Here is a 14,729-nt window from a genome sequence, read left to right as displayed (position 1 = left end):
GGCTGCTCATTCATTATGACAGTTCCAAGCTGGGAACATGTCATATAACCTGAATGAAAAAATACAAATATTGGCCTTTGCTTTATTTGACTTTATCAAGAACGTGTCAAAAAAAAAAAAAAAATGCCCCCTGGGAAAACATAGGTGAGGTAATTCTTGTGGAGAGCCTCACATTGCCAACAGCCTCACAAATGCAGCATATCTTTTATGCTTTGATGATATTCAAATACTCAACTAATATTAATTATGCTCATACTATGTTCCAGACTCAGTGGAAAGAAAAAATGATGTAATTCTTCCTCTAAAGAGCACTGTCTTCAGTAGAGGTAGGCACACATGAAAACAACCTAAACTCTGCCATAATTAGAGAGTGTCTCAGAATGAACAAAGAGCATAGATTATAAACTCAGACAGCACTAGGTTAAAAATCCCAAGTCTAAGACTTAGTAGCTGTTTGATTGTACCTTGAGCATCTTTAATGTCTAATCTATAAGTTGTGGATGATAATACCCAGTTGTAGGGGATGTTATAAAGATTAAAAGAGACACAGTACCTGGGTAGCTCAGTCGGTTAAGCGTCTGACTTTGGCTCAGGTCATGATCTCACAGTCAGCGAGTTTGGGCCCCACGTCAAGCTCTGTGCTGACAGCTCAGAGCCTGGAGCCTGCTTCGGATTCTGTGTCTCTGTCTCTCTCTGCCCCTCCCCTGCTCATGCTCTGTCTCTCTCTGTCTCAAAAATAAATAAAAACATTAAAAAAAATAAAGAGTAAGTGAGAAAATGCATAGTGCCTGGCTTATAATAGGTACACATGGATATCAGAATAGCAACTGCTTCCTATAACAGGACTTCTCAAACTTTAATGTGCATCAGATTGCCTGAGAATCTTGTTAAAAATGCAGATTCTGGGGGCACCTGTGTGGCTCAGTAGGTTAAGCTTCCGACTTCAGCTCAGGTTGTGATCTCGTGGTCCGTGAGTTCGAGCCCCGCGACGGGCTCTGTGCTGACAGCTCAGAGCCTGGAGCCTGTTTCAGATTCTGTGTTTCCCTCTCTCTGACCCTCCCCCGTTCATGCTCTGTCTCTCTCTGTCTCAAAAATAAATAAAGGTTAAAAAAATTTTTTTTTTTAAATGCAGATTCTGGTTCACTAGGCCTGGGGTCAGGCCTATGATCCTGCATTTCTAACCAGTCCCCAAGTGATATCCATGCTGCTTCTCAGAGAATTGAAGTTTTTGAAACAAGGATTTTGTGATTATTTTGGCTTTGTTTTTATTTTTAAGTAGTTGATGCTGAAAGTGAATCTTAAAAGATAACTAGACCATGCAAGAAGTCAGCAGCCACTGGGGAAAAGAGCATTCTAAGAAGAAGAATGGAAGTAAGAGGCTTGCCATTAACATAAAATTCAAGGAAGTGTAAGGGGCCTGGAAGGTGTCTTGAGGAGAGAGGAGGGAGGTGGCTTGTATGGAACAAGAGAGTATCAAGACATGGAGTCTTCTATGCCTTGCCAAGGAGTTATTTATCTTATAGGTAATGAGGGACTCAGAGAGGGATTTTAAGAAGATGTGAATGAGAGGCGCCTGGGTGGCTCAGTTGATTAAGCATCCAACTTCGGCCCAGGTCATAATCTTGTGGTTTGTGAGTTCAAGCCCCAAGTTAGACTCTGTGCTGACAGCTCAGAGCCTGGAGCCTGCTTCAGATTCTATGTCTCCCTGTCTCTCTGCCCCTCCCCGCTCACACTCTGTCTCTCTCTCTCTCTCTCAAATAAAAAATAAATAAATGTTAAAAATTAAAAAAAAATGTTAATGATTTCATGAACCATGAGATTTAGAAGATTACCCTGGAAACAGTTGGAGGATGGGTTGGATAGGAGAATAATGGAAGTCAGGAGGATATTATGGTATACTGGATGAGATATGAACCAATGCAGCAATGGCAGTACAGATTGAGAGGAAGTGGAGATTATGCAAGACATTAGGATATGGAATTGGTAAAACTTGGGCATTTATTAGAATGGAAAGAGGACATGAAATTTAAGGTTCCTGCCAGGTTTTTGATTTAGGTGACTGAGTAGGTCATAATATTACTTTCTAAATACTTCAGGAGGAAGAGAAGAGTTTTTGGGAAAGAAAATTAGTTGAGTTTGGAAAATGTTGAATATGTGTGACATCTAATAAGCAAGTATCTATTAACAAAGTTGGAGCTATAGGAGAATGGTGTGGGAACCGTTGGCTTATATTATGGTAGATGCAGTCATGGAGCTAGGTTCTGTCATTTAAGGAAAATGGTAGAAAGCAAGAAAAGACAAGATTTTTATTCAGATCAACATGAGGGGTAACGGAGGAAGAGAAACCCAAAAAAGAAACTGAGAGCAAATGGTTAAAAATAGAAAAGCAGAATCAGGATGAATACTGTCAGAAAAGACTAGAGATATGAACATTTCTAGAAGAAACTGACCAGCTATGCCAAATACAGTTAGAGGTCAAATACATAAGAACTGAAATTAAGATTTGTTGATATTTGCTAGAGCAGTTTCAGCGGAATAAAGTGCAGAAGAATAAAGTCAGATTGTGGAGGGTTAAAAATGAATGGAAGATAAAGAATCAGAGATAGTAATATAAGATATTCTTTCTAGTAGCTTAGCCACAACAGGAAAATATTAATAACTAATAGCCAAAAATAGTCCCAAGGTTGAGTGTTTCATTTAATTGACTGATTGATTGATTCATTATCTTGAGCATGCCTATGGCTGCTGAGAAGTTGTGAATAAAGAGGAAACCTTTAAAAATAGGAGGTGAAGAGAATTACTACCAGAACAATGCCATTTGAGACTGGAAGAAATAATGTGGATCTGGGCACTTGAGCAGATGCGTCACTAGATGTGGGGATGGATATCACATGCTTGGTAGCCCAATTTTTTTCTGTAATAAGGGAGACAGGATCATTAGCTGAGCATCAAAGGGCAATTGTGGCTAGGGACTAAATTGTGTAGTGAGGCCTATCCTCAAACTTGGGTGGTTTTCTTCAGCAGAACTTAAGCCTCTGCTTGCATTTCCTTTGACATTGCCCATAAACCTTGTTGTTACTACTTCAAAAAAAATAAAGGATCATATGTTTCATAAATAGAGTATCCTCTGCTATACTGATTCTTTGGAATTTCAAATAGCAAGCTGGCCTTCTTCCCTTTGCACTCCATTCATCAGGTTTTCCAGTCGACAAGAGGAGATAGAGATAGAAAGATGGATTGTGTGTGTGCATGTACATATGTTGTACTCTTTAGAGGTGATGACATACACAGAACTATCAAAGAAGTCTTCCAAGGTTGCAGAATGAAAAATTTGAAAACTGCTACTCGTGTTCATATAGAAATCTACTTATTACATACCTTTGAACCCTTTAATCCACATAGCTTTGCATGCCAAAATTCTTGTGTTCATTTTACCTAGACTATCATGAGTCTTCATCTTCCAACTTCAGTTCTCAGCTTAAATTCATCCAACAATAAACTGACTTAAAATAGCAGTCTATTGTGCCTTGTGGACTATCAGAGCAACAGTTTACTGGCTTTTGTTTTAGGCTTCAGTCTTTAAGACATCCTGCTGAATTCTGGTGGTCACATGCAAGTAGAAATGCAAACCAGAAAGCTCAAAAATCCTTGCTTTCTTAGAGCTGGGAGGCCAGGGAAGATGAGTAGCAAAAATACAGTTTAGGATATAAAAGTTCTATTTAGAAGTACATCAACTGGTAGAAAATATTATTCAAATATTTTTGAATAAATGAAAAACTCTGTAATGACCAATCTCACCTTGACCACTTCAACATGTACTTTTTAGTTAATTCACCTACACCCTCTGATAGTCTTATGTTTTCCTTTTTGTTTTTCAAAACACTTCTTAAATACTAACCATTACAGTTTTAAAATATACACAGGCATCTGATTCCTTAGGCATCTTGAGAATTTGCCTGAACTGCACACTATGAAACTGATCCACGACCTGGGAATGAGGTAAAGGCGCCACATGCTCTAGTAAACAACTTAGAAGGTGGTTGTGCATTGTTTTTGCCTCCAGGTTAAACTCTGTGACTTTCCTGACTCCCTGAAAACTATTGAAGCCCAACATTTTGAAGCACAGTTAGGAATGTATTTAGGAGAATGCAAAGGACATAGGCACAATATTATGCAAAGACTGTTTGGAAGAACAAAAACTATTTAATCCAGAACTTGAGGAAACCTGAGAGTTGTCTGTATTAGTATACTTTCATATACAAGTGAAAGACACCAATACAAAATGATTTAAGGAAAAAGCAGATTCATTGACTCAGGGGCTCAAAGTATTTCTTTGGAACTTAGTCTTTCTTTCTCCATCTCTTGGTTTTACACTTCTCTGTGTTGGCTTTCTTCTCAGCCACATTTCTCCCTGGCTTGGGCAGTGCCACACTTACCTCCTATCCTCCCAGCAACCTAGTGAAAAAGGGGAGAATCTGGTCTTCGAACATTTCCAACAGAAGTCCTGCACTCATTGGTTCTAAATGACTTGGCTTTGGTCAAATCTCCATCCCTCAACCCTGAAGAAGACATGGTTGAAGGAAAGATGATTGTTTAAAGAAAACCTTTATGCTAGTCCCACAAAGAGGGGAAGCAAATGCCAGGCAGTCAAAAACAACAGATGTCCTATATTGCCTTCATGCATGTGGTGGACTTTCATGTGGATAAGGGGATAAACTTCTGTGAGGCCCCAGAAATGAGAAATAGACCACTTGCAGGAACCTTACAGGAAAGCAGATTTCAGCTTACTCCCAAAAAGGATCTTTTCACAGAACCATTAAGAGTTGAAACGGGCTGCCTCAAGGTGTGCCAAGTGCCAGCTCCTTCCCTATGTTAAGGCGCAAGCCAGATAGGCAGCTGTCAATAGTGTTGTGTAAGACATTCCTACATTAGGCAGAACTTTGCCTGCATGACCTGTAAGGTCTCTTTTGATGCTACAATTCTATTATCCTTGTTAATTTCCACAATTCAATTTGCAGTACAGGATAAACAAACCAACCAAATTTGATCTGAAACTTCTGCAGGCTATCACAGGTCATTTAATCTAAAACACATGGCTATAGCCATTACTATGTTTTCTGAAGTCATCTAACAGACGTAGTCCTTAACAAGGTCTCCATGTTATTAGTTTCACTTATGGCTTTTTCCAGCCTCCTGCTTATTACACAATTGCCTTTCATTCTCCTTTAGATTGGGATGGAGAGGAGCATGAAAGAGTTTTCTTCTTTCTGCCTTTCTCCTCTTAAATCTTATACTAGGTGGGTCCCAATTAAAATCGCATTGTTTATATCTTTACCTCCAAATTTGGCTTTCACTTTGTAAGTGTAAGAATCTATGAGAAAGGGAGCAGGGGCCATGGATAACCATAGCTCTAAACAAAGTTTATTGAAACAAATTTTCAAAGAAGAGTGACGTTTTTAATTTGATATTAAAAATTAATTTATAAAGTAAATTTAATATACTGCAACATTATTAGAATTAGGGTACCAAACCACTTGAGCCATACTCATAAAGAGATAAACACATTTGCATTAAATAGGAAAGCACTCCCTCCCACTCCCACAGTACATACTGTTCTGCCTAAATTGGAAATGACATGTTACACAATCCAGCATGCAAATAAAATTTTGTTTTTGCCAGAGTACATCCTTCCTTAATAACCAATTGTGTTTTTTTGTGTTTTTCAGTGAATGTTGTGTCAATGTTACAGGAATTTTGGGAAAGCAAGCAGCAGCAGAGGGCTGCATTCCCAAGTGAAGGCGTGGTGGTCTATGAGTCACTGCCATCTCCAGGACCGCCCTTTGTGAGTTATGTGACCCTCCCAGGGGGAAGCTGTTTTGGCAACTTTCAGGTAAGAAACAACCATAAATTGGTCAGGAAAAGTTAATTGGGTTAAGAGAGTAAGTCGTTTTATAAAATGGTAACATTATAAGCTTTCTTGGTCGTAGTGAAAAGTAAGTTGTGTCACATTCCATTATATATACAGGTTGGTCAGGTCTTCCAATTTTTTTAAATGTAAGTGTTTTAAATTACGTGATGTTTCTTTGTGGAAAATTAATTTTATAGCATTTTATTTGCTGATAGCTGCTGCCTTTCCCCTCAGAATATTTTAGAATAAACCATACAGAACAAGGAAACTCTTGCAAAGTCCTTCCATCAGGGGCCTTCCATCAATTTTGTAATCAAATGCTAATCAATCTACTACACACCAAAGCACGAACCAACAGCAAAGGTTGAGACTCACAGGTCTGAGTTCAGGCACTTGTACTAAGCCCAACTTCTGCCTCTGAATAACTGTATATCCTTGGGAAGCTGATTTTAACTTCTTGATTTCACTGATTTTGAAATGGGGAATAATATCCGTGGTGTTAGTTGGGAGTCATATCTGATATATATGCAATATACTTATATGCACATACCAGGTATTCTAAGTATTTTTTGGTAATTATTATAAAGGCTCTTTTAGTTGGTTAAATCTTTATTTTGTTTATGATTAACGTAAATGATGATGCATTTCTAGTTGTATATCAACTCACACAAAAACATTGCCTATATTAACCATCAACTTATGATTGTCCAGTGTATATGACAAATATTCATTGACTAGGAAATATCAAGCATTGGGCCAAGTGATGAGGATATAGTCCATACCTTGGAGAAATAAGTGTGCAAAAAAATTATAGTAATCAAATAGTTATAGATGAGGGTCAATGAAAGCATAAAGAAGAAACTTCTCAGTTTACCAATCACCTTTCTAAGTACTCCTTTAATGCAGTAACTTTCTCTCTCAATTTTCCATAACTGGCAAAAATGCTTTAATTATAGTTTATGAACTATATGCTCAACAAGCATTCAAGTTTCCCTCTTAGGTTTGACAACTAGGAACCCCAGAGGCAAATTTATAGTGTACCTCTTTGCAGTGTGAGTCTACAAAACTTAATGTCACATAATTAAGGACTAACATTATACTTGATATTATTTATATTTCTACCTTTACTCTCCCTTTGCACCTAGTGTGCCTTACTCATTTATTTTATCCTGCTACTGTGTATCTATTACTTGTTATTTCAAACCTTTATGGAGTGAGTCTAATAAATAGACCCAAACCATGAGGGTGTCTTTGCCAGTCAATACAGGGGACATGGCATTCCTAGCATACAGAACAGTATGTGGAAAGGCCTGGAGGAAGAGAAAACCACAAGCACTTTCAGACTTTGGGAAACCTAAGTGTGTCTGTGGCAGGGAAATGGTAGGAGATGATGGAATAGGCACTCATATCAAACCATAAATTTTCTTCATACTTTGCAAAGGAGAACAGGTTCTATTCTGTATACAATCAGAACCCCTGAAGGATTCTGAGCAGGAGACTGATACATTCAAATGTGTTTCAGAAGGATTATTCTGACAGTAGCATGACAGTAATTTTCAGGAACTGTTTTCAAAACTTCTGGCCCAGCCCGCTACGGAGGTCTTGCTTTCTCCTACCCTGAACATTGATCAACAGTGGACCTCTATTTGACCTCTGACTAATGACAGTGAGTTGCCTAATGAAGATGATTTGAAGGCAGGTCTAGAAGCCTCAAAACAGATTTTAACATAACCACAGATACTTAGACAAGGATGAGGGAGAGGGGAAGGGGAAGAAAGGCAGCAACTGAGAAAGGGATTCCCAAATCATGTGAACCTGTGGGCCCATCATTGAGCATTCTAAGGTGAAGTCTGCCTACTCATACAGAGCTTCCATCAGACTTCTCATTCAGAGGAGACCTTCTAGGCAGAACTTGCTCTGTGGCAGAACTACTCAGACACAAAACAAGGTCTTGCCAGCCACCTGAATGAATCTCTTTGTCCATGAATGTAAATGGTCTAAAGACCACCAAACATCTGAGGAAAACTAAAAACAGAAGAGAAAGGCCAAGTCAAACAAACATAAGAATATAAAGAATTCGGGGCGCCTGGGTGGCGCAGTCGGTTAAGCGTCCGACTTCAGCCAGGTCACGATCTCGCGGTCCGGGAGTTCGAGCCCCGCGTCAGGCTCTGGGCTGATGGCTCGGAGCCTGGAGCCTGTTTCCGATTCTGTGTCTCCCTCTCTCTCTGCCCCTCGCCCGTTCATGCTCTGTCTCTCTCTGTCCCAAAAATAAATAAACGTTGAAAAAAAAATTAAAAAAAAAGAATATAAAGAATTCAAGCAACAGATGACATAAGAGAGGATTCCAGTGAGAATCCTCAGAAAATTGTGGAAAGATATTTATCCTTGAAATAGCTATGAAACAAGGCAGGGAACAAGAAATTTAAAAATATGGTTGCCAAATTAGAATAATAAAAATAAATAAATAAAAGAGGAGTAAATAGATGAGTAAACATAGGTCACAGCCAAATTAGTAAAGGATGACAAAGTAAAAATTTTATTAGTAAAGTAAATGTTCTACAACATAGAGCAAAAGGACAAAGAGATGGGAAAAAAAATTAATACAGGAGATATGGGGATAAATCCTGGAGGCAAACGTTAATCTCATAAGGGTTCTAGAAAGAGACAAAGGAAATAGTGGTGAATAAATATATAACAGAAACAATTTTCTTTGAGTTAAAGAAGTCACAAATTTTCATATAGAAATGAAAATTTATTTTACATTTCTATAATGTAAAATTTCTATAATATGGAAATGGCCTACCATATTCCAAACAGGATCATGATGAAAGAATCACAGAGTTCCGTGGGACTTAGAGAAAATATTCTGCTTAACAGATGGATCAAGAGCCTTTTTTTTTGATACTAGATTTGTAATTGATCTCACTGGTTTGGGTTTTAGTTTTTGGTTTTATTTCAATGTAGATTGAATTTCTATGTAAGATAGGTTTGGAGGAACTGATGTCATAGGGCAAAAAATGGCAAACCTGGTCAACAAAACTGAACTATTCTTTTGAAAAGATTAATAAAAAACATTTTTGGCATTTCTGAGTAAGAAACAATACAAAGCATATACTACACTAAGCATGATAAAAGGAATGCAATCATAGGAGTATAATATAAGAATACTACATAAACAATTATACTGAAAAACATGAAAACTTAGATGATATTAAAAAAACTTAGATGATATTGACTACGTTTTGGGAAGTCTCTGTATTATCTTTGAAACTCTTCTATAAGTCTACAATTATTTCAAAATTAAAATTTAAAAAAGGTTTTCAGTGGCTCCCTATTACCTTCTTATTAAAGTTTAAATTCCTTAAACTGGACCCCAACTTTCCCTTTCAACTTTATCTCCCTGAATTCCTCTTCTGACACTCAATGCTTCAGCCTAACTGTTCTTCATTTATATCTTGACCTCTTCTAGCTACTACTTATATGCATATACTTATATGCATATGCACAGTCTATAATAAAATGTAAATGCCTCAGAGATAGGCTCTGTATCCTATCCCTATGACTCCAAGCACTGTGCTTTGCATATAGTAATGCCTAATAAATTTTGTTGAAGAAATAGCTAAATGAATGAATAAAAAATCTCAAAAATCACTGAAGTTTAGGGGCGCCTCGCTGGCTCAGTAGGTTAAGCATTTAACTTTTGATTTAGGCTCAAGTCATGATCTCACACTTTGTGAGTTCAACCCACACGTTGGGCTCTACACTGACAGTGTGGAGCCTGCTTGGGATTCTCTCTCTCTCTCTCTCTCTCTCTCTTTTTCTGCCTCTCCCCTTCTCACACTCTTGTCTCAAAAATAAATAAATAAACTTAAAGAAATCACTGAAGTTTATATTTGTCCATTATTGTATACGATCACTCTTCATTGATATATAAAATAGTATATATATTATTATATGCAATACAATATATCAAATAAGGTATTTTACCTAACTATAAGATGGTGGGCTGGCAAGGAAAAGTCAGAAACATTAAAATCAGATAATATTATTATGTTCATATCTGTGGCTTAATTTAAAAATATTATTGTAAAAAACCATCTAAGTCTCTCTGACTTTAATTTATGTGTAATAACTTTCCTTCCACCCTATACCCATGCCCATGAATAAGCAAGATTTGGCCATCCTCTCACCCAAGTGTTCATTATGTCTGTCCTTATGTAGTAAGTGCATTCATTATAATCTATCTAGAATATAATGTATATGACAGATCAGTGCATGGGTCTAGAGCACATGAGTTTAAGAAACTCAAATTTTCTTGTTTTTGTTTTTTGCTTTCACTACACTGAGAATTATGAATTTCCCAATCATCTCATAAATTTCTACTTAAAATGATAGGGCTTCCCCTAGATAGTACATTCAACATCCTCCTTGTGGTCTTTAAAAAATAGAAGACAAAATGAGAAAACTGAACTCTTCAATAGGGAAGCCTCTTGGTGATTTCTCTAATCATTTCAGAGTCTCCTTTACCTTATGTTTAAATCATTATATTTTAAGGTTCTCAGGAGGATTGTTAACATCGTTGCTTTAAAAGATGCAGAATTTCCTGAATCAAATGTTTTGAAAATGTGTTTGGGTGATTGGCTGACAAATCTGGTCCCTTAACCCATTTGGCCTTCCAAAATATGATTTGAGAAAGGAAAACCAGGAAATAGAAAAAAGAAAGAAAATTTCTCCTAAAGCAACATCCTTACCCTTTTCTTTGTCAGTTCAGAAACCATCTTAAATGTTATTTTCACCATATAACATTTCATCATGTTTTTGCCAGCAGTTGGCCAGTAAGAGCCTACATGCTCATTCCTGCAATGCTTTTCACATAATCAAATGTCACCCTTGTGCACTGCAAATCATTTCATGATGGATTATTAATGCCAAGACCATGTGCTGAGACATGGAGAAACCATTATGCCAGCAGTAGCCTTCTTACTGAGCCATGGACGTCACCTCCAATGGTGCCAAGTAATTGAAAATACTTGAAGTGGAGTATGGGACTGGATTGAAGGATTAATCCTTCTGGTTTCATGAAAGCTGTAAGAGATTATGCCCATTCATTCTTTAGAAAAATGGTATTCAGACTTAGCTTTAGTCTTCTGATTAATCAAAGGAAAGCAGTCAAAAGGCTCTGATGGACACAAACCACTGGTTTTATGCAAAGAAACCTCCCACTGAAGTAAATGGGAGGCTTGTGTCCAAGAAGACTAATTAAAGAACTTTCAGTTAGTCTTGACACCACAAGCCACAAAAAAACAAAGAGCCGGAGGGAAAGACAGCAGCCATAATCTTGTTTAAACTATGCCTTCCTAAATTACTATGTATTAGAAAAAGAGAAGTGAAAATATGATTCATTTTTGAATTTCAAAACAATGAATAAATGACCTATTGATATTAAATTATTTTTCTTTTAGAAAGTTATATTGAAACACATTAGTTCTTATTGTGTCTTTTATAACAGAAACCATCCTCTAATATTACAGGCATTAGGTAGGAATTCATGCATTTTGGACATATTTTCTTTATGCCATTTTCGTCTAGGCAGTTAATCCTTCCCTAGCCACATATCATGACCATGAAAACTTGCAGTAATTTCCATTTTTTTACAATAAGAGCAACACAGAGGCCATCAGATCAACGTCTGGCTCCCCTTTTGATGAACTCAGAAGGAAAGCCACTCACTGCTTCAGCAGCTGTTTCTGTTTTCAAATGCAAAAGGAGAACTTATTTGAGTATTTTATCTTATTTTCTATTTTGATTAAAAGGTTTGATTCAAATTTTGTTTTCCGGCCAGTGACGTGGCCTTCCAGGTAGCCTGCTAAGGTGATTTGGATTAATGAAACTTCATTCTTATTTGGAATAAAAACCAAAAATTCCTTTGAGTGTAGTACTAGACCATGCGATTATTTATGTGCGTAACTTGGGATTGAATAAAAAATGTGTCCCCTGGCTAAAACACTGATGTGATAGCTCGATTTATTTGAAGTACAGGACACTAAGCCATTTGGGTATCATATCTTTTTTCACATAAACATTTCGCTGTTGTTAAAATTTCTTCACAGAAAATAAATATAGGTGTTAAACATGGTTCGGGTATTTAGGCTGTTTTGTGTATTGTCAACCACCCCACAGAACTGAGACATTTCATATTTCCAGAGGCAAGCCATTGATTGATTTTTTTTCAACAAATATTTGGTGTTGCATAACACGGCTGCACAGTTGAGAGATGTGAGAGGAACACACAGAGCAGATGAGCTCCTAGCAAAGCTCTGTCTCTAAAAGGCTTTTCATTTTTATGCCTCTTAATTTTCACACCAAAACTTTTGCCTGTGAAGATACCTAGAAAAATTACTTTTCCATATATATGGCCTAAAAGAAGGAGAGGACTGTTTGATTTTATTGTGTTTTAGTTACTTATGGTAGTAAGCATACTTCCCCTGTATTATCAGATATAAAACACATGTTTTACACTTTCATGCATTGAATGATTCTTCTCAAAGTCCACGGAATTAAAAGTATATTTAAATCACAACAAACTAAGTTTATAAAAGTAAGTTTTTACCAGGAGACATGGACTAATAGAAAATATGATTAATTCATAGACTTGGTGAAATGGAATCATAATGTTTTTTTCACTGTTTATTAAATAAGGCCTAGCCTTAACATTCTGTGTCCCAAATAGAGATTTAGTTCCTGCCAGAAAATTGAGACTCTTACCCTACACTTAAGCTGTTTTAATGCAAAGTATTTCTATTTGAAATCATCCATGACCTCTCTTCTCTGTCTCCAGACTTGTACACCTTGACCCAAATGCACAACACACCATGCAATGTAATGTAACTTCTAAAGGAGGCATTTCCTGGTAGAAATCTCCACAGGAAAGCATCCTGTGTTGCAACTAATGAGACCCAAAGATAGGAAGGCTAGTTATAGCCCCTTCCCATTTGAAAGTCATATGTCAAGACTTTAATGACTTGCCCATGAAACTGGGAGTGCATATTGTTTTTTATTTATTTTTTTTTTTTACATTTTATTTATTTTTGATAGAGAGAGACAGAGCAGACGTGGGGGAGGGGCAGGGAGAGACGAGACACAAAATCCAAAGCAGGCTCCAGGCTCTGAGCTGTCAGCACAGGGCCAGACATGGGGCTCGAACTCACAAACTGCGAGATCATGACCTGAGCCGAAGTCTGGTGCTTAACCGACTGAGCCACCCAGGCATCCCAGGAGTGCATGTTGTTTTAATGAGATGTTGTATTTATTCCCCAGCCCTTATTTATTTATCCACAGTAAATAAAGACTTGGGACTATCTTCACAGGAGTCTCCAAGCCCCTAGTTGAATGAGCTTTAGGAAGATACTGTCTCTCGAGTTGCTGAGTGAGGAAGAAAAGCTGACTCCATCTTGCCCCGTCCCCCCTCCATCCCTCTCAGTGCAATCAGAGCCAAGTCCTTTTACATCAAAGCAACTATAAAAATAAACCAAAACTTTGAGCCCTGATCAATTCATCTTGTCTTCACCTGAACTTGAAAAAAGCAAAGGAATAAAAGAAAAAAGGGGAAAGAAAAAAACGCAAGGAGCAAAACACAACATGGTTTTGTAATAGTTACCAGGGACCTTGGTCTAGGTATGTGTGTAGAATAGCATTTGCAGCAGAGGTAAACTAGGAGGAGGCCAGGTGGTTTATATTATAAAAATAACATTCTGACCCACCATGTGCATGAAACGTTTCTTTCAGTTGACAGGAACTGGTGAGTTTTCTCTGAAAATTGGACTCCCAGACCACTCCCCTCCCCCATACCTAGCAAAGACCCCGATTCCCAGCACACACAGAGTTCCAAATTGCTCCCAACATATTTGCAGCCAGCCTGACCTACAGAGAAAGAGACGCAATATTAACTTGAGTGACTGAGTTTCAACGGTTGCCCTTTTTCACATCACCATCTGGAAGGAGAAAAAATGCTAATATATCCACAATTAGATAAATTGGAACACATGCAAATGTTCATGCTTAGACCAGGGCAGTCAAGGTCTTAAAGAACTGAAAAGGGGACAATTAGCAGCAGGGCCTGGCTTGCGGCATTCTTTGTGCTGATGCCTTGCTGTCAGGATGAAACAGAGGTGTTGGTGACACTGACCAGAGCTGGCAGGCCATACACACACAACTCTGCAAGTCGCTTGCTGAGATTTGAACTCTGATTCCCAAAAGCAAAATTTTTCCAACCACCTGAATGACAGACTTGACAGCCTAAAGGACTTGGGCAAGAATTCTCACCTCTCAGTCAGTTTATTTGGTTTTGCCACCTGCAAAGTCCCAGCTCAGGATATCCCTTGGGTAAATGTGCCATTCAGGGAATGCCACCTAAGTAACACTGACCTGCCCTTGACCCCAAGGGGGACAACATTTTCAGGTCTGAATTCATACGTAGATTCGATCTGTCACATTTGCTATTACTGTTCTTATTCAAAAATCTAATTTCTTAAATAGACTATTTTTCAACTCCTTGGCTATCATTAGTAGGGACTGAGTTAAGTGTGCCTAACTTGGTTTTGTACATTTTGGACCTACAAACCATTTTTTTTTCTTGATGTCTTTCAAATACAAATATGAAAGGGGCGCCTGGGTGGCTCAGTCACCCAGCAGACAGAAGTCTGATGTCCTCGCAGAGCCTGCATCAGATCCTCTGTCCCCCCTCTCTCTGCCCTCTCTCCTGCTTATGCTGTCTGTCTGTCCATCTGTCTCTCTCTTTCTCAAAAAAAAAAAAAAAACAAAA

General features: G+C 37.9%; 1 protein-coding gene across 1 annotated transcript in view; it reads left to right on the top strand.

Moving 5' to 3' along the window:
* Positions 1 to 14,729, top strand: part of LIX1 (limb and CNS expressed 1) — a 60,500-nt gene that overhangs the window by 20,892 nt on the left and 24,879 nt on the right. Inside the window, exon 7 of the mRNA XM_032593806.1 lies at positions 5,727 to 5,890. Within this exon, the coding sequence (XP_032449697.1) occupies positions 5,727 to 5,890 (164 nt within the window). The remainder of the gene's footprint in view (positions 1 to 5,726; positions 5,891 to 14,729) is intronic.

This window comes from Lynx canadensis, chromosome A1 (assembly GCF_007474595.2).
Source record: "Lynx canadensis isolate LIC74 chromosome A1, mLynCan4.pri.v2, whole genome shotgun sequence".
Lineage (NCBI taxonomy): Eukaryota > Metazoa > Chordata > Mammalia > Carnivora > Felidae > Lynx > Lynx canadensis.
Note: the sequence above shows the minus strand (reverse complement) of the source record. Positions and strands in the feature narration are given on the sequence as shown.